This window comes from Eleutherodactylus coqui, chromosome 7, assembly GCF_035609145.1.
Source record: "Eleutherodactylus coqui strain aEleCoq1 chromosome 7, aEleCoq1.hap1, whole genome shotgun sequence".
Lineage (NCBI taxonomy): Eukaryota > Metazoa > Chordata > Amphibia > Anura > Eleutherodactylidae > Eleutherodactylus > Eleutherodactylus coqui.
Genome location: NC_089843.1, coordinates 76,413,525 through 76,434,988, shown reverse-complemented (window position 1 = coordinate 76,434,988; position 21,464 = coordinate 76,413,525). Strand labels below are relative to the sequence as shown.

At 40.8% G+C, this 21,464-nt stretch overlaps 1 protein-coding gene across 1 annotated transcript in view; it reads left to right on the top strand.

The window, feature by feature from the left end:
• The window catches only part of LOC136573341 (cytosolic beta-glucosidase-like), a 53,116-nt gene extending 32,856 nt beyond the window's left edge, over window positions 1-20,260 (top strand). Inside the window, exons 4-5 of the mRNA XM_066574631.1 lie at window positions 1,343-1,466; window positions 19,993-20,260. Coding sequence (XP_066430728.1) covers window positions 1,343-1,466; window positions 19,993-20,186 — 318 coding nt within the window. The 3' untranslated portion in view covers window positions 20,187-20,260. The remainder of the gene's footprint in view (window positions 1-1,342; window positions 1,467-19,992) is intronic.
• The last annotated feature ends 1,204 nt before the right edge of the window (window positions 20,261-21,464 follow it).

Sequence of the window (21,464 nt, the reverse complement as noted above, 5' to 3'; positions counted from 1 at the left end):
CTATCTATCTATCTATCTATCTATCTATCTCATATCTATCTAACTATCTATAAATCTATCTATCTCATATCTATCTATCTATCTATCTCATATCTATCTACGGTATCTATCTATCTGCGGTATCTATCTATCTAACTATCTATCTCATATCTATCTATCTATCTTCGGTATCTATCTATCTAACTATCTATCTCCTATCTATCTATCTATCTATCTATCTATCTATCTATCTATCTATCTATCTACGGTATCTATCTATCTGCGGTATCTATCTATCTATCTATCTAGCTCATATCTATCTATCTCATATCTATCTATCTATCTATCTATCTATCTATCTATCTATCTATCTATCTATCTATCTATCTATCTATCTATCTATCTATCTATCTATCTATCTCATATCTATCTACCTGCAAAACCACAGCAATTTTTGTGGCATAGATTCCACTAGATGATGTTGTTCTTCAGGAATATTGGCCAATCTAGACAGTAGCTGTAGATTAAATGGATGAACAGACATGCTCTGAACAGCTGACCGGACGGGTTCATTGATTCATGCTGCTTGCACCAAATTCTGACCCTCCCATCAGCACGGTGCAACAGAAATCTGGATTCATCTGACCAGGCAATGTTTTTCCACTGTTCATTGACCCAATTTTTGTTCTTTTTTTGCCCATTGGAGTCTAGTCTTTTTTTCTTAGATAGCAATGGCATTCAAACCGGCAGTCTGCTGTTACAGTTCATCTGTGCTAAGGAACGACGAGTTGTACATTCGCTACCACAGATAGCCTAATACCGATGACCAGGCCTCTCTGTAATCTGGATTCACATTGTAACTGACCCACGTAACCTGCTGACAGGTTCCCTCTACGATAAAGGGAATTAAAAATCTATCACAGAAAAATCTGATCTAGATCATAATGGTCTTCTCAAAGAGGTGATGTTTGGAAGAAGTTTCACTGTACTTGTAAGTTGTAAGACTACCATTAAAGGAGTAGTTAGAGAGGTCAAGAAATGATACTGCCGGCAGGAAATATTAGAAAATGAAAAAATAAAAATAAAGACATTACCTGTTAAATCTCCTGCCACTTGATTGGTCGTGCTCCGGTAAATTTCCACTTCTTTCATCCACGTAATCGCTGCATTCATTCCACTGTTTTCTGATCTTCTTGCACCACTTGAGATACACAAGTGTCACACAATTCCATACAGGCATTACCTGATGCCACCTTGGTGTGTTTAATGGACTGTGTCATTTCCAATTGTTATACTATTCATTTAGCATTTAAGGTTATGCAGTAAAGCATTGGAAATTCATGGTTGTCATGTATTTTTCTAGGACACGTTTGGTGACCCAGATATCTACATTACCGAGAATGGATTTGCTCAGAGTGAACCTCCGGTCCTCCAGGACACACACAGATGGGGATATTTTCAAGAAACGTTGGCGGAAGTTTGGAAAGGTGAAACATTTTCATATTTCGTTACAATATAATAGTTGATGAGAAGAACTTGCAGGTACATTGTATAGTAGCAGCAGCAATATGCCTGAAGACTATTTGTAGCATGCAAAACCCCGGCTTCACTTCCTGATTGTGACCAACGCTCCACAACACATGACTTTAAATTACACAAAGTATACTCTTTGTTATCTGGGACTGGAATAACCAATAACCTCCTTTACAAATCTGTGATTTCTAGTACATCAGACTTTTCAAACTTTGGGTTTACATGCCCTATGTGATCAGTTAAAAAAAAAGCAATTTCATAAGTTTTTTATGTAAATTACCACATTTAGGAAGTAAATTGAAGTGAATCCTTCAGATTCTGTAAAACAAGGGATCTTACACTCAACTTTTTACAGTTTATCTACTGTATGTTCCGTTGAACTGTGGGTGATATGGGTAAAATGTGACCGTATTCAAGCCATGTGATACTGAGCTAATAAGGCTGGTTATGTAGTTTATGCTTTATGCAGAAAAACACTTTTGCTAATCCCTAAACATAGCATCATCATCCCTTGTATTGTCCTTTCTGGAACATTTGAGTGTAATTACCCGTTACCACATAACATTGCAAGCACTTTAGCTATTACCTGGATGTATTTCAATCAGGTTTTTGGCATAATGACTGACGTAAAAAGTGTAAAAATTGGTCTGGTGACTAAGTTAAATGCAACCTGACAAAACATATAAAATGCTAACGGTATTTCTAGATCTTTAGAATTGTTCAAATGATTCAGAAATCATTCTAAAGTTAGTAGATGTATGTACTGTATAAAAAAACTTTTTATATGCCAGCTAATCGTGTTCTTGTGGTGACCATTGACAAAGAAATGGGACAGACGTGTTGGGCCATAGGCCACATACTATAGGACTGTTAATGATAAATGGAGGTGGGATAATGGTCTGGGCGGATTTCAGGGTATGATCTTCTACGGCATATACAGACATTTTAGATAAATGTCATTTCCAGCTTTGTGGGAACAGTTTGGAGAAGTTGCTTTTTTGTTTCGACATGACTACAATTCTTGTGCACAAAGTGCGGGCTATAAATACACGGGATGCTAAGTTTGGAGTGGAGGAACAGTGCCCTGACGCCAATTCCATGAAAAAAAATGATTGTGAGACCTTCACCATCACTAATACCCATTAGCACTTTATCAGCATCATTTGCATGTAAATGAGCCTCCAGGAGCTGCATACAGCTCTTTTGTCTCACATGGGGCTGTCAGTTGAATATAATGTAATCAGCTGCTCAGTGCAGAACACAGCGTGCTCTCTGTGTTATCTTCTCTCCTGCTGAACGATGGATGTTATGCTCACCTAAAAATCATCGTTCAGTTGAAGAGTGAAAGATGGAAGCATTTACACATGACAATTATCACTCAAAAGCCATCATTTGAGTGAATCCATAATCGTTGCATGTAAATAGGGCTTAAGGAGTAACCCATCTGTATATGGATGATGGTTAGGTGTCCAAATACTTTTGGCCAAATATTGTTCGTAGGTATATAATAATAAAACTCCTTCAATCAATTGCACTTGATAGTTGTCAAATTAGCAGATATTTTAGATTATCATAGTGTTGGGTAAGTATGTATAAATATACTTGAAAGAGACAAAAAAAACCCTTCAAAGATAAGATGATGATTTATCCGTTCAGTGGTTGCCGACTTTCGGTCACCTTGTGGATCAGCATACACCATGCTTCCTTGTCTTTGGCCGCTTCCTTCAGATTTTCCACAGTCATGTTCGTGTCAACCTTGATTGTGTCTCGCCAGCGTGGTCTTTGGCGTCCTCTTCTTCTAGACCCGCTGACTGTGCCGAGCATTAATTTTGTTTCCAGAGAATTGGCTCATATGACATGACCAAAGTATGGAAGACGTTGTTTGGTGATTTTGTTTTCTAGTGATACTTTTGGTCTGACACGGTCTTTGTGACCATCTCTGTCCATGATATGGACAGCCTACACTGCCAGCACCACAGTTTAAAGGCCTCCATCCTTCTTCTATCTACTTTCTTGAGTGTCCAGCTTTCGCATGCATATGTAGTTATTGGGGAAATGATTGCATTCATTATTCAGATCTTTGTTGTAATGCTGATGTCTTTGCTCTTCCATATCTTCGCCATTCCGTGCATTGCACTAGGGCCAAGGCAGAGACTTCGTTTGACTTCAGGCCCCAATTCATCACTATGGTCGATCAAGAAAATTGAAATCTTGGACTGATTCAATTTCTTCATTGCCGATTGTTTTGTGTTGTACAACACTGCTTGCTGATGTCAGCACTTTCTTTTCTTAGTATTCAGATACAGGCTCATGTGTTCGCGTACTTTGACTCTTCAAATTAGGTGTTCAAGGTCATTTTCATTTTCAGCAAGTGGAGTTGTGTCGTCAGCATATCGAAGATTGTTTATATTTCTTCCACCAATTTTTCACTCCAATTGGGGATTCATCCACATTGCCTTAGGGTCATTTTGGCATACAAGTTGAACAGGGCTGGGGATAGAATGCAGCTGTTAGGTCTAGCAGATGGAGGTGTCATCCTGTCTCCTGATCTCTCTCTCTCCCTCCCGATCCCCTCCGCCACCCCCGCAGCCCCCCGAATCTTCAGGGACGAGCCAGCAGGTACTCAAAAAAGGCGATGCTCTCTCGGGTAAATCGCCTTAACGAGTATGCTCGCTCATCTCTAATGTGGATACAATCATATGTGCACTCTATGGGCTCATAACAATCTATGGGCACCATATAACAGATCAGTCTGAGACTATATGGATAAAAAAAATGCCTTAGTGAATAACAATACATTGCACAGGCTATAACATATGCTGTATCTGAGAAATATTTAACTCATTAATAGTTAAAATGCATTCTGTATTAGGATTCCCGTTTACATTATGAATTCTGCCACGTCACCAGATACCGCAAGAGAAAACTGTCATCATTTTGCAATGCTGTTTTCATCCGTATAGATGAAGTACATTAAAACCATATGCTTCACCTGTAAAAGCCATGTGATCAAAAACTGCTCCAGTCTGGTCAATATTCTGTCAACTAGACAGCGTGGAATCCAGATTGATACATTTTACCTGCACTGATATATTGTAGAAAACCATCAGGAGGCACTTCAATAGGAATCCGTGTCAGAACTTTGTGTGGATACCGATGTTCTCTGATGCAGATTTCCATTTGACAAATCCGCACAGATTAGCCTCATGTAGTGCAAATTCTGCATCAGGAATTGACATGTAAATTCTTTTTTTCACATGAAACTGTTCATACGGCGCAATTCCCCTTTAACTCACTGAGATGGTAAAATGACGATGATTCCAATTTATGTCTCAGATAAATATATTTGACGCAGAATTTGGTTGCATTACATGCATTTTTAACCCCTTAATGATATAACTCATTTTGGATTTAACCCCTTCCCGCTCCAGGGCGTAAGTTACGTCCTGGCAGCGGGGTACTTCCCGCAACAGGGCGTAAACTTACGTCCTGGGGATAGCGCGAGATCACTTATGATCTCGCGCTATCCCACAGCAGGAGCTGGCTGTCAGTCATAGTCGGCCTCCTGCTGCAACAGCGGGGGTGCATCCCACTGTTAACCCCTTCCCTGCCGTGATGTAGATCGCGGCATGGGATGGGTTCAGAAAGGGAGCGCTTTTTTAATGATTTTTCTTATATTAGCATAAAAAAAAGGTTAAAAAATAATTTAAATCCCACATATTTGGTATTGACGCATCTGTAACGACGCATACAATAAGTTGCACATGCTTTTGACTGTGCAAGAAAAAAAGGGTTTAAAAAAACACTAAAAAAACGGAGGCAAAATGCTAATTTTTAGCATTTTGCCTCCCTAAAAACACAATAAAAGTGATCAAAAAAGCCGTATGTACCCCAAAATGGTACCAATAAAAACTACAGCTCGTCTCACAAAAATGCAGCGATTTAGAACAAAAAAAGATTTCTAAAAAAAGGTTTTTTATTGCAGAAAAAGGGAAAAACCTAAAAAAAATGTAAGAATTTTGGTATTGTTGTAACCGTACTGACCTGCAGCAAAAATGGATTGTGTCATTTATGCTGCATGATTAACGCTGCAAAAAAAAATCTATGGCAGAATTGATGCGTTTTCTCTCCCTGCTATTAAAAAAAAAATTATAAAAGTTTTACAATATAGTCTATGTACCCAAAAGTGGCACTGATAAAAACTACAGTTCGACATGCACAAAACAAGCCCTCATACGGCCGCATCGACGGAAAAATAAAAAAAGTTATGACTTTTGAAAAATGGAGAAGAAAATCCGCCAAAAATCATTGCGTCCTTAAGCCCAAAATAGGCCATGTCCTTAAGGGGTTAATATTGTGTGGCAACTTGGGGATTGCTTGCTAAATGAATCACCATCTTTCCTCCACCTAGATGACTGGCCGCACATCAGTAACCCATGTCTAGGCCAGAAGTTTGGTAAAACTTAACAAATCCATCCCTTATTTTGGCATATCAATGGACAGCATCATACAATCTTCACACTGTTGTCATATGTCACAGTGAACACATAATATATACAAGATCCTGGCCACCTGGCTGATACAGAAAACATTCTTTACTCTATCATAGGTCTAGTGGCTTAAACACAAAGCATTAAAGACAAGTCCATGACCATTGTACCCATCCAGGGCGTCAACCTAGGGGCCGTCTACCCGTCACGTTCGTGGCTTTTCTCAGCCAACACAAGCTCATTCCCACAGGTCCAATCTCTCTAAAATTCCTCCTAGAAACCCATCCTATGCAAACTAGCCACAGAGTTCAGTAGGTATACAGGCTATCTGTACACTTCCACAAATGATGTAGAGGAGTGATTAGATGAGCAAGTCTTTACTTTTTTTTTACTCCTTTCCTGGGAAAAACCCCATATGTGACAGTTAGAGAGCAAATATGATCTCTGAGGGGCGGGGGTGATAACATGAACAGAAATTTATCCTATTCCTTCCCTGGGACAGGGAGATATACAAGAGAATCAGAGAGCTTCTCTATTGCTGCTTGTCTCCCCTCTCCCTTCCTCTCTGCTCTGCACACCCACCCACTGAAAAGTGATAGCTGTAAATTCAGCATTCCCAACCCCTACTTCAAACAGCTGTAACTCTGATTCTGTAAGACTCCTGGCTTTAACATGACCCCGAAAGCACATCGGTAGCACTGACAGAACTGGAGCTACAGCCATTTGAAGTAGAACTAGATGAGTTTGTCCAAAATCGTAATGCCATTTTCTTGTACTGAGCTTCTCCTAAACGGTAGGGGCGTAAATTGTTTTTGTTTGATTTTGTTTTTTTTGCAAACAGATAAAAGTTTGTAAATTTGGCAAATAAACTTAATTTGTAATAGGGAGTTGAATAGTTTTGATTGCAACTGTACAATGTTTGAGCTTTAGTATAACACAGGAATCTTGTGACCAAGTCAGCTGTGGAACTATATATCTCAGCATGACCTGCCAGACACACTGTAACCCATTATGTTCACATCATCATTAACCATACAGTAATCTAAAGCTGTGATGTAGTGTGATTATCTCCCGTTACATCTCTGGACTTGCCTCAGCATAGACTGGAGAGGGCAGTGTTCTTCCACATCTGTAACACTATAGTTAAATGATTTAACCCAACGTCTTTGAGATTCCTACAGAATTCTCCCAACTTCTGGATGCTAAGCATGTACACCTGTTCAAAAGTTGTTCTAGGAAACGAAGATTAAGTTGATATGAAAAATGTCTTCACTTAAATAAAAAGCTTTTTTTCCCCAGAACTTTCTATTTATTAACATAGCCAGTGTATATAAATGAAGGTTAAAATACGCGATGGGAGCTCCTCTGCATTCAGCAAGGACAGCTTTGTTCATGGAATCCTTTTAAATCCCGGAGATGCATAGATCGTACGGCACGAACCCTGGCTACAATCGGAGACAGACACACAGCTCCTACTTTCTGCGGATGGGAACAGAACATGTACTGGAACTGGGAATCCGAAAAAGAGACATTTGAGGCTCAGGAAGTGCTGAGTCACAAGGAGCTCCGCCGCTCGCTGTCACCCAGCTACAATGTAATAAGTTTAGAATTTGGAGAATTTGAATTACAGCCAAGGATGATTTAGCTAATGCGCTGGAGTGGCAGGAGAATTCAGGACAACTGTACTTCAGCTAAATGATCCCGAAAACTTCTTAATAACGCCAAAGTATTACAAAGTATTTATACACTTAAAAGTCACGACATGCAGCAGAGGAAAATCATTACATTTCTAGCATTTACTGTTCTGACAGTCCTTACCGACATGTGACAGATGCATTAGCACCTCCGGTCCTGTCAGCAAGTCTCCCTGTATGTTTTTACATTATACAGATCTCTGTGTCAAAAAGAAACATATATTACACAAAAAAAAAGAGGCGCTTTAAAGGATAATGTAAAAAGTGTCCATATCAATGATCCAATCAAGGAAGGATGTGTACTTTACTGTAGGAGGGGGGGGGGGGGGGGGCGAAGCTCGCACAAATATCTCAACGCGCTTCAAGAATTTATCCTTGGAATGCCTCAAAATGTGTCGAAATGCTTATTTTTGTTTATCAAATACATGTTATTGAAAATCTGCCTACTTCTTAACCTCACAGTGGATTGTGGTTTTTATAGTGTGTCCTTAAAGGTCTTCATGGAATTGCCATTGGGCATGTTTGACCGGAGTGGCTGCTGACCCTTGAGGAGTTGTATCAGTGACTACTAATTGGTTTGGATCTTAGTGGATAGAGTGTGGCATCCTCCGATGCCACACGCCCGATGGGTTGTCTTTTGATCAATTTATTACCACTGGTTAGTGGTTATTTTTGGTTGATGTGGCACATGGGAGAGTTTTTTCAATTTCCTATTCTCGTGTGTGTCAAAAAGAGTTGCAGCTGCGACTATTTGGCGCCTTTAGGCCAATCAGACTGGGAGGCTCTGCAATTTCACATCAGCCTGATCAGAATGCCACAGTTAAAGGGGTTGTCTCGCGGCAGCAAGTGGGTCTATACACTTCTGTATGGCCATATTAATGCACTTTGTAATGTACATCGTGCATTAATTATGAGCCATACAGACGTTATTCACTTACCTGCTCCGTTGCTGGCGTCCCCGTCGCCATGGATCCGTCTAAATTCGCTGTCTTCTGGCGTTTTTAGACGCGCTTGCGCAGTCCGGTCTTCTGCCTGGTGAATGGGGCCGCTCGTGCCGGAGAGCTGGTCCCGCGTCGTCATCGTAGCTCCGCCCCGTCTCGTGTGCCGATTCCAGCCAATCAGGAGGCTGGAATCGGCAATGGACCACACAGAGCCCACGGTGCACCGTGGGAGAAGACCCGCGGTGCATCGTGGGTGAAGATCCCGGCGGCCATCTTGGAGAAGGAAGAAAGAAGTCGTCGCAGAGCGGGGATTCGGGTAAGTAATATACATTTTTTTTTTCCCATCCCTTGGGTTTGTCTCGTGCCGAACGGGGGGCCTATTGAAAAAAAAAAAACCATTTCGGCGCGAGACAACCTCTTTAAGCGTGTGCAATAGACTCCTCTGCTGAATTACAGAAAATTTCATGTAAAATCATATACCATTAGTTACCAAGGAGCTCCAGCTTAAGAGTATGATCGCACATTGGGGAGTAAATGCTCACCAAAATCAGAAAAGGATCTGCTGTAAGTGAAAGAGGTTTTATAAAACTCCATTGATTTACATCGTACTGTATATTACTGCAGAATTTCGAGTCGCCGTCTGCAGCTGAAATTCTGCAGCAATTCCACTTTGTGTGAACTTGCCTTTAGGGTGAATTAATGTAGACGCACCCATAAAAATAGGGTGCAAGAATCATCAGAGAGCCGTACATTTGCTGTCTGATTTTCACGGAAACCCACACTTTGCTTGACTTATTCCATCCATGAAAACAGATGAGAATAGGGCATACTGCTTTTTTTCTTCTCACATGGTTAACCTCTCCGTATAAAAAAATCTAATGTGTGATTAGCCTCATTGTATGTGGAATAAACGGACGGCACACAGATGTGATTTATGCCCATGTGAATAAGGCCTTAGGTTTCATGCACACAGCTATATTACAGCTCTATTTTGTATGGTGCTATTAAAAGGTTCCCATAGATGTGCATATTGCCTTACTGCAAATAAGGAATATGGAACACTAGCTCTGCAGCGTCACCTATTGGATGGCTGCCATCCAGTAGGTGGTGCTACAGAGTTACTGTTCCATCTTCCTTATTTGCATAAATTACCCAGAGGAACATGCATGGCAAGTCTCCTCACTCACCTCTCAGGTGTTTTCTCACACCTCCTCTGGGTGTTCTCCTTGGGGACAGACTATACCAGTTCCCAACCCACTCACCCCATAGGTGTCTCCACACACTTTTTGGGTGCTCTTGACCTATAGCCTTACTCTTCCTCCCTATGTCTCTGATGTTGTATGTATGGACCTGTTCTTTGGTAGAAACTAAGTTTCTGACTCCATCAAGTTATCTACAAAACCAGAGATCTTCATCTGTAGACAGCAATGTTTTGGAGTTATTGCCACTCATCATTTCAGAGTAGGGTCTTGGTTAGGTTTCATTCACATCTATAACAGAGCAGAACAATGAAACGTTGAACAACCCCATTATCTGTGTGAAACACTGTGTGTACTGCCTCACATTATGAACTGATTCTCGTTGCAGAGATAAAGCTAGTGGGGAGTCTTGTAAATGTAGGATACATACTGAACGATCACTGCAGTAGGAACACCTACTCAATAACACGTTGGTCCACCTTCTTGGCGATAACAGCTTTTAAACATCAGGGAACAGATTCCACAAACTGGTGAACATCTTTCATACGCACTGCAGCCGCTCTTTCAGTTGGTGTAGACTTTGCAGATACGTCGGAGCAGATCTTACAGCCCTTTCCAGCGTATTAAATAGGGTTACAGTCTGATACATTTGAGGGCCAAGACAGTGTGGAGAATTTATTGTGTGGTTTCCAATCACACTTGCTAATGTATAGGTGCAGATGGTCAGCTAACAGGTCCCTGTAATGTTCACCATTTATGGATTGTGGTATGATGAGCAACAATCCTAGGTCATGCCAGGGAAATGCTCCACAGACCATTACACAACCACCATGGGGCTGATAAACCCCAACGGTACACCCATAGGATATGGCTTCATGCTGTTTACAACAGATGCGGACCCAACCATCCATATGCTTCAGCAAGAAACAGGATTCATCACTCCAGATGACCTTCTGTCATGTGTTGAAGGTCCATGTGAGGTATTGTTGGTCATGACTTGGTGAGGTATTGTTGGTGATGACCGCATGTATGCAAGTACTTGGATGAAAATGGAGTAATCAGAGCCAGCATGGGTTTGTAACAAACAAGTCATGCCAGACGAATATAATTTCCTTCTATGATAGTATCACTGACTGGGTTGATCAGGGAAATGCGGTGGATATAGTTTTTCTTGACCTTAGTAAAGCATTTGACAAAGTATCTCATACCATACTTATTAAAAAAATAACCAATTATGGGATTGACAAGGCAACTGTTAAGTGGATTCAGAACTGGCTGAGTGATCGTACTCAAAGAGTGGTCATAAGTGACTGCACATCCAAGTGGAAGAATGTATCAAGTGGGGTACCACAGGGCTCTGTCCTAGGCCCAGTGTTGTTCAACATTTTTATAAATGATCTGGAGGAGGGAATTGATGGGAAACTGATCAAATTTGCTGATGACACAAAGCTAGGAGGGATAGCTAACACTAGGGAAGAGAGGGAGAGTATTCAAAAAGATCTAGAAAAGCTTGCACAGTGGGCAGCGACTAACAGAATGGTATTTAACAAGGAGAAATGCAAAGTCCTACATCTGGGCATGAAAAAGGAAAAAAACACATACAGAATGGGAGGAATTGGGCTAAGCAGCAGCACATATGAAAAAGTCTTGGGTATACTAATAGATCATAGACTGAACATGAGTGAACAATGTGCAGCCAAAAAGGCAAACACAATTCTGGGATGTATTAAGAGAAGTATAGAGTCTAGATCATGTGAGGTAATTATCCCCCTCTATTCTTCCTTAGTCAGACCTCATCTGGAATACTGTGTCCAGTTCTGGGACAAGTTTGTCTAAATTTCCCACTGTTGTACTGTCTGATCAGTTGGACCACTGTGGCATGCCATTGAGATACCAGATGTGCCACCCGATGCTAATATACTTCTACTAATATGTTCTCCGGACAATGATCAGATATCAGATCTACACAGTGATAATGATTGCAGTGCAGTTACCACCAGTGATCACAAGTGATGTCTTCTCTAATCATTATTACTTACTTTCCCTTTTCTTTTGTATCTGGGTCCAGACTGCCATAAAGACTTCTTCAAGCCACTACTCATCTCTCTGCACAAATTCCACAACCTGCTGCTATCGCCATTGCTTCCAGTGCCATAGTTCCATCTACACTATACCAGTGCTCCCACACAGTAATAATTCCTCCATAATGCTCACTATAATAAACAATGCATCCCTAATGCCCCACATAGTACTAATTCTCCTTTGTAACATACATAGTAATATGTTAGGCTGAAGGGAGACAAGGTCTATCCAGTTCAGCCTGTTTCCACCCCTCCTTGTTGATTCAGAGGAAGGCAAAAACAAAACAATGAGGCAGAAGCCATTTGTGTCCCCCACAAGGTAATAATGCCTACTTTGTGTCCTTGAAAAGTGATATTACCCCAAAGTAATTTTGCTGAAATGAGTCTCCCAAAATAATGGTGTCCCCTCAGTGCCTTCAAAGTAATAGTGCCTGTCCCTCCCTACTCCCAGTGGCGGGTGCAGAACAAACTTATCACTCACTCAGCCGCTGTTGTCAGACACAACGCGGTTCTGTACATAGCCTGACTCCTTCCCCATGTCCTTTACATACTGAAACACGAGAACAGGTGGAGAAAGTAGAGTCTGGCTATGTACAGAACCACACTGTCAGACAGCAGTGGCTGAGTATTTATCCTGCACCCACCACTGACTAACGGTATGCCACAGGGGGAAGGGATTCATCTATTGATCCTCCTCCCAAATCTGTCAGTGGGTTTGTTGAAACAATTTCCCAGGCAGCCTTGGCATAATATATAAGATCATAATCATACTCTAGCAATCCTTTGCACATTTCCTAAGTCATGACTGCCTTGCTAAATCTGATACGGTTGGACTACAGGCCATTCCCTACTATACAGCAACATTTATATAGCCCTTCACAGCCGAGACATTAACCAGTGCAGTGTATTTATCTGTTTATGATGTCTATAGTTATGGCGTAGAGTAGCATTCTTCTAAAGCCATCAGGTGTCACTGTTCTCCATAGATTCACATTTTTGCAAAAAAATAAAAATGCGCTCAAAATCCCATTATGGATTGAAAGGGCATTTCCCACAAAATAAAACAACGGGTGTGTGTCCACTTCATGCTTCGTATAGTAATATTCATTTCATTTGCTTTTTAGTTATCTTGTTCTTATAGCTCAAGTGCACAGATCCTGTATGATGGATACAGACTTGTAGGTACTCCATATGATGCCTCTATATAGCATCATATCATTAAAGTGTCCTTCCTTGGAAAGAGAATACCCTATAACATAGCATACCCTGGCACTATTTTACTCAGATTCCATATAAATGTAACTTTAAAAAGAAACAAACCTTAATTTGGAATACAAATACATAAGGAAGTGTAGTATGGTCCTATAGACTTCTATAGGAGCAGTAATATGGCCGTGTGCATCAGCTCTAGTACCACTGTTGCCATTCTAGTGACCATAGGATAGGAGTTGTCATCAGGCTGTCTACAAACTCTGAATGGCTTAGTCATCCCTATAGTTACAGGCATGTCCTCTATTAAAGCAGTTGTACTGAGCCTCGTGTGGTGCAGAGTGTAAACTCTCGCCTACGACCTGAAGGCTGCAAGTTCGATCCCCGCATGATTCAGGTAGCCGGTTGACTCAGGTAACCTACCTAGGTTGACTCAGCCTTCCATCCTTCCGAGGTCGGTAAAATGAGAACCCAGCTTGGTGGGGGGTAATAAGTAATTATTACCTGAAAGCGCTGTGGAATAAGTTGGCGCTATACAAATACCAAGATTTATTTATTTATTTTATTTACAGGAATAGCATAAAATAACTCCTGTCAGTGCAGCCTGTGGAAACCTGTCCTTGGATGGGAGAATTCATGTGCATATAAGGGCTTAAACGCCCATATGTATATCTGTGAATATTACTGCTGTAATAACCCTCAGCAAGAGGTCAGATGACTTTTTTTTACCAGTTTAGCCAGTTTACTCTGGCTTTGCTGCTGTGGACTAATAGGACCTGAGCTGCTTGCTAAATGGCTGATGGGCTTGGTATAAAAAGCAGGTCTTGTTTCCTGCCTGTGGTATGTGACTCAGCACTTTTCGCAGAGAGTCTTATGAGGAGTAAGCTGCCCCAATTCCTCTGGAGAGCTTGGTTTTTCTGTGCCAGAGAAATGCTACCTAGATTCCTAGAGTGTCTGTTTCAACGTAAGTGCCAGAGGGAGATCTGCCAACCGTCCAAGAAAACATTGGCTGCACTTACCAACTGCATGTGCCGAGCTGTCACCAGGAGAGAGACCAACCAATAAGAGCAGATAGACTGACAGTCAGTATCTGGATATTCAAATTTCTATGGTGTGAAATCGGGAGTACCATCCCTCAGCCTCTTCACAGATCTTTATTTTCAGCCAGCATCTGTGGAACTATTTACCCCTCTAAATTGGCTGTGATAATTCTACACTGTGTGCGCAATATTAAGTGCACCCCATTTGTAGAGTACAAAGAGATGTCACCGAGGCAGAGGAATCAAAGACTAGCTATTAGAGATGGGCGAACCTACTCGCACATGCCCCTTTTTCGCCCGAGCGCCACGATTTTCGAGTACTTCCGTACTTGGGTGAAAAGATTCGGGGGGCGCTGTGGGTGAGTGGGGGGTTGCAGCGGGGAGTGGGGGGGAGAGAGAGAGAGCTCCCCCCTGTTCCCTGCTGCTACCCCCCGCACCGCCACGCCTCCCCCCGGCGCCCCCCGAATCTTTTCACCCGAGTACGGAAGTACTGGAAAATCGCGGTGCTCGATCAAGTAATTACTCGAAACGAGTATATTCGCTCATCTCTACTAGCTATAATTACTCTTCACTGGATTGACTCCTAAAACGTAACTTTTTTTTCTTTAATTCATCTAAAATTTGAAGCTTCAAGACAAATGAACATAAATCATTGTTTCATAAATTAGTGGTATAGAACTCCCACCATTCCTATGTGATATTCAGTGGTTCCCACTTAACACTGGCAAGTCTGTTATTCCATGAGAACCACAACACCCACTGTTATGTATTGGTTCAATATTCAATGATTCCATATCCTTATATATCCAAAAGGAGAACAGGGTAACTCATTTAATTAATGAGAGAACCACCAAGGGAATTCCGTGACACAAGCTTTTTCAACCAGGGATATCAATGACTCATGTTTGGTGAACCAATGAAACACCTAAACGCAATTCCATTCGGTTAGAGCGCTATAGTGTTACCCATTAATTGTATTCTTCAACCATGAGTGTATTGGACATGTGGGTGATGTGTTAGCACTGTATTCAATTCCTTTACGTTTTCCTCATAGGGATAAACATACCCATAGATCTGGACTCACTTATACAAATAGGGTTCCGGTTATGTTAGTTAGATACACTACTAAGAGAAATTTTAGGTAAGGAAGGGTACTATAGAACATGAGTGCCTGATGTTAGTATGTTCTATAAAGAGCTAAGGCGGAAACAGAGGTCTGGATCAGTCTAAAGCATTAGTCCATCACCCGCGGCTTGGGAATGAATCGGACCTTTCAAAGGGGTGTCCGGAATGCATATTAGCCTTTTACTCCCCACTTCTACATGAGCCAACCTAAACAGCCAATCATCGTGAATCAGCCAACTCAAATAACCAATCACCGTGAATCAGCCAACCCAAATAACCAATCACCATGAATGAGTAAATCCAAACAACCAATCAGGTTGCGAATGGTGTGGAGTTGGGGGGTAAAAGGCTAATATGTTTCCGGAATCTGGTGCATGCCACCTACTAACATAAGCGGAACCCTATTTGTATGAATGAGTCCAGATCTATGGGTGTTTTTATCCCTATGAGGAAAACTTAATGGACTTGAATACAGTGCTAACACATCATCCACATGTCTAATACACTCATGGTTGAAGAATACAATTAATGGGGAACACTATAGCTCTCCAACCAAATGGAATTGCATTTTGGTGTTTCATTGATTCACCGAACATGAGTAATTAAAATCACTGGTTGAAGAAGCTTATGTCACGGTATTCCCTTTGTGGTTCTCTCATTAATTAACTGAGTAACCCTGTTCTCCTTTTGGATATATGAGGATAGGTAATTATTGAATATTGAACACAATGGTCAATCCAGTGAAGACTATTTGTAGGGTACAGACCAAGTTATAGCATTAATTGAACATTCGTAAATTGTTTGCATTGCATCCAAATAATATTGTTTGGTGTTAGTGTTATATTATTCTTTATGGTACATTCTGTAAATCATTATTTGTTCACCCGACTGGTGTAAAGCCTTTCATTTCCGCACTTGCAGATCAAGTGGGCGGGGGCAAAACCTAACACTACAGTGCTTTAAGCAGTATAGGTACGGGCCCTGTCCCATTCCCCATCCGGTCTGCACATGAATTATTATCTCTAGAGGTGAAAGGGGCGAGACCACAAACAGGGACCCTTGTGGCGCACTGTTCAGCACAGTGTACAATTTGGCTATTCCTCTTTTTCCCCCTCCGGTCTACACATGCATTATTCCGGGTTTCTACAGAGTGTATTGACAATGGCCATTTTATGCCATCCTGGACATCCTCTTTAACTTGACATGGGAAGAATGGAATACCTCTTTAATTTATGAGAAAGTAGCTAATCTTTTGAGGCAATTCTCAAGGCATATTGGTCAAGCCCTCTGGTTGCTGGTGACAGGTAGACTGCATTGTCACAGCTATATTATGTATTTCATTGAATGGGGTTTTGAGCACCTCCAGAGCAGCGATCTCTGAATACTCTAAATCATGCTGTAATTATAGCCGGGGTTCTTGTAAAGTGTTCAAATGCCTTAAGTAATGTGTAGCTAGTGAGACGCCTTAAGAATAGCGCAATACATCTTGCCTGTTTGCTCCTGCTCTTTTCTTCTTAATATAGTCTTCAGGTACGAGTGAATGTTCTTGAAACTTAAGAAGAGCGGCGCTTATCGCATTTGTTCCAGTTTCCTTGGATCCACAGTCATTCCATTCTGTCTGTTATCTTAAAATTCCACTCAGTTTTAAGGAGAAGTTGAGCGCACAAAGGTTGCTTTTTACTTTACTTTCACTGCTTCAGTGCTTCATAAATCATATTGGCATATCACGCTATTACATTTCTTTGCCTTTTTTCTTGGTTTCTTTGGATGGATTATAAAAGTTCTACTGGATGTGTTTTTTCTACAGTATTTGGAAATGTGGAGTATTTGTACTTTTATTTGTTGGATAAACATTTTTCTCGAAAAGAATTTACATAAAGTTACAGTAACTCCACTTATTGTATCATTTATGTTACACAATGACAACACCATTTTACGCCTGGAATTCATTTACATAGAAAATCGCAACATTATTGTATTATCTTGTATTGAATCTGAATTACATCCGGCATTATAGCACATAGCTGCATTCTGTAGGCTTCAGAGCAGAAATCTACCAGCAATCCTTAATTATTCAGCATTTGCACAAAGCTTGTTCTGATTATTTGTATTATTTATGTGAAGTATTCTACGACAATCTGATGATCTTGATGTAGGAAAACGTTATATGAGCTTAACTAAGCCTTTTGTCAACAAGCTTATTGACTGATTCTAATAGCAAGTAGTAGAATGATGAATTCAGCTCTGGATTATAAAATAGGTTGTAATTTAGAATGAGTACAAATAGGTGTCATGATGCTGACTTCAACGGGACTGTAAGTCAGATAAATAAATAGTTGGACTTCTCCAGAGCAGCACCAGTCCTCTGGAACGCGCTACCCAAAACTATCCGAGCAATCCATGACTCAGACAACGTCAGGCGTGCTCTAAAAACGCACCTCTTCAGGGAGGCATACCGTATCTCCTAAACCAAACCCCTCTTTACTCCCCTGATAACATGCTCCCTGTCCTACCAACTGCCCTTCACAGTTATAGACGACCTAAAACAGTATTTTATTGATTCTCATTAAAATAGGGCTGACAAAGACAGACACCAAAAACAAAAAGTCTCGGCACTGTTTTGGTATTGATGAAGATTTCTTGCTCACAAATTATATAGTTAATCAATCCTTGTTGGGTTGGAATGAGCATTAATGAAATTGAGTAGTGTGCCAATTTTTCTCAGAACATTATTGGATGGCACACTTAGTCTGACTTATCAGACAATAAATGTAGAAATCATTAATCATCAATACCTAATATGAAAGCATCTAAGATGCACAGTGACAGAGAAGATTGCAGGAATCCCTCTATTCCTGCTCATTAGAGATGTGCGAGCGTACTCGTTTAGGGCGATTTCGCAATCGAGCATCGCTTTTTTCGAGTAACTGACTACTCGGGCGAAAAGATTTGGGGGGCACCAGGGGTGAGCGGGGGGTTGCAGAGGGGAGTGGGGGGAGAGAGAGAGCTCCCCCCTGTTCCCCACTGCTACCCCCCACTCCACCACGCCGCCCCCTGGCGCCCCCCGAATCTTTTCGCCCGAGTAGTCAGTTACTCGAAAAAAGCGCTGCTCGATTGCGAAATCGTCCTAAACGAGTACGCTCGCTCATCTCTACTGCTCATGTAATAACTGTACTTGTTACTAAAAATTGTAATCATCAGAGTTGTAGTTATGATGATTCGTCAGTTATTAATTAATACTTGGTCCATCAAAATTGTATTTATGATGATTTATATACAATTTTGATTAATGCTTTATAATATTTTATTTTATGTACATTCAGTTGGTTCAATGATTTATACACTTTCAGTTGGTTCAATGATTTATACACTTTCAGTTGGTTTAATGCGTTTCCATGCCAAGTGTAGGCACTTCATCAGGAACTTGAGTACATTTTCACCAACCATACAGTATACTAGTACAGGTAGTGTACTGATACGTACTGTATGTGCTTTTTTGTGTGATGATAACTGAACCACTGGAGCGCTATATAGCTGTAGACAACTCTCAACCTAATCTCTCTTATTATGACCCCAGATGTAATAATAGATATGTAGCAGAGGCCTGCCAGAACAAAAGCTGACAATAGTCTCTATTCATATAGTGTCACAGCAATCAGTGATCTTACTGATTAATTACTAGACCTTCTTTCCTCAAAGTAAGTCTCAAAAAATGGAGCGTTAACCGCTTTTTTTTCCTTTTTAGCTAACGGTCTATTCTGATAAGGTATTAACCAAACAGCTATAATAAAGAGCCCAATCCCTAACGGATCAGTTCCGGATCAATACCAAAACAGTGCCGAGAATTTTTGTTTTTGGTGTCTGTCTTTGTCAGCCCTATTTTAATGAGAATCAATAAAATACTGTTTTAGGTCGTCTATAACTGTGAAGGGCTTCTACTTTAATTTACTATAGTCTCTTTCTGCCCTAGTGACCTGTCCTACCGACTGCAATCCCTGCTAACCGTAATCAACCGCTCCCTGCAATCATACCGATTCAGCCACTATGCGGCTTCAGTCTAACTGTTGTCTATGTGTATAGCATCCCACACTCTCCACCTCGCCATACCGTGCACATCTCCAGCCCCTTTACCTTCTGTATCACCCCATTATTTGTAGTATGTAAGCTCGTTGGAGCAGGACCCTCACCCCTACTGTTTCCATCAACTGATTACTACATGTAACCGTGGTTTTGTTTCTGTTTCCCCTGTCTTGTAAGCGCTGCGGAATATGTTGGCACTATATTAATAAAGATTATTATTATTATTATTAATGGCTATGTTACTATACTATTCAAAGGCCATCATGAAAACTTACAGATTTGCATTACCTACTCATTGTTATATGCCGTGAGGAAGTTTCACACAACATTTTTAGGGCAGTTTTTTGAACCACACCCAGAAGTAGATTTTAAAGACAAATTTATGAAAATGAAGGACTTCTACTGTTGCTTCTTGTTGGATAAACTTCTGGCTTTGGCTTAAGAAACTGCATCAAAAACTTCAATTGTATTTAAAAAAAAAAAAAAAACAGTTCTGTGTGAAACCGCCGATATACTTTTATACTCTTTTTGAATTTTACAACTAGGAAAAATAGACTGATGTGTACAATAATAATATAATAATTCATTATATCTAACACACTGCATCTGTTTTCTTGGCAGCTATCACACAAGATGGGGTGAAGGTTAAAGGTTATTTTGCTTGGTCCCTACTTGACAACTTTGAGTGGATTTCTGGCTTCAGTGTTCGGTTTGGATTGTTCCATGTGGATCATAACCAGCCAAATCTTCCAAGAACACCGTACTTTTCAGCGATTGAGTATGCCAAAATAGTAAAAGGAAATGAATTGATTTAGAAGCAGCATTTGTGCCAACATCCTCGTACTAGGATGTTTTTGTTTTTCTTTTTGTATATTGAAAAACACACTACTACATTTGTGTCATCTGTGTTAAGAAGACAATGCAATGTAACAGCATATTTCCAGAAATACATTCCTAATGAAGAAAAATAAATGATGTGTCAATTCACAGTGTAGTCAGTTTCATTTCAAAGTCGGGACTGCTGATCAATAGAAAATCCTCAATATGCTTTTTATTAATCTTTTTGGGTCACTGCCTAAAAAGAGGTAGAGCCAGAAATCAATGGCCACACACCCTACCTCTTAGGCCTCCTTCACATGGACGATTTTCTGCAGCAAAGTTACATGTGTCAGAAAATCATGTCTAATTGAACCAATGGTTTCTTATGGAAACCTTCTCTCCCCACTATGGGGGAAGGAAGCCCTCCTTCTTTACTGCTATGGGGAAATTCCTCCATCCCTACAGTGGGGATATCCTTCTAGCTCTGTTGCTCAGGAATTCCTCTCTCCCTGCTATGGGGATATCCCTCCAGCTCTACTGCAGGGGAACCCCTCGATCTCCATTATGGGGAATCCCTCCATCCCGCTAAGATGAAGGGAGTCCCCAGCGATGAAGGAAATCCTCAAAGCAGCAGTGCTTTTTTAAGGCAAAAAGCAGCTCACCACAATTTACTCTGGACTCGATAGTGGAAAATCATCCATTCATACGATTTTCTCGCGAGTTAACCATCATTTTTTTCTGCAGCTAACACCTGCGTGATTTTGTAGCCCATGTGAATGAGCCCTTAGTGACCAGTGTTGTCACCCAGACATCTGTAGAGTTTTTGGTGGGTGAAGATTGATCAGACCTACCCGATAGACGAAGCATAGTGAATCTTATAATGGGGTGTACAGTCATAATGATTATGATATATAAAATGAAAAACAATAAGGACAGCGCTCCTCTTACGAATATCCGAGACAGCCAAGCATTATTGAAAAGTGTAGATTAGAAGATAAAAAATGACTTACCCGGTGTAGGTGGAGGATGCTTCCCATGAGGGGAGAACCCATCCACTCTACACCTCCAAGTCCTGGTCTGCACGTAGTAACAGAGGACAAATGTCCGCAGGATCCAGATGGAACGAAAAAATGTGTATTCCTTCAAAGACCCCCTGTGGGTTCGGGGAGGAGCTTGCCCAAAAATTAGTTGTATCTCCCAAAAACAAGGGGATACAACTCCTCAAAAGGAACACAAATGTAGAAATATGCAAAAAATATGCAAAAATATTTTAG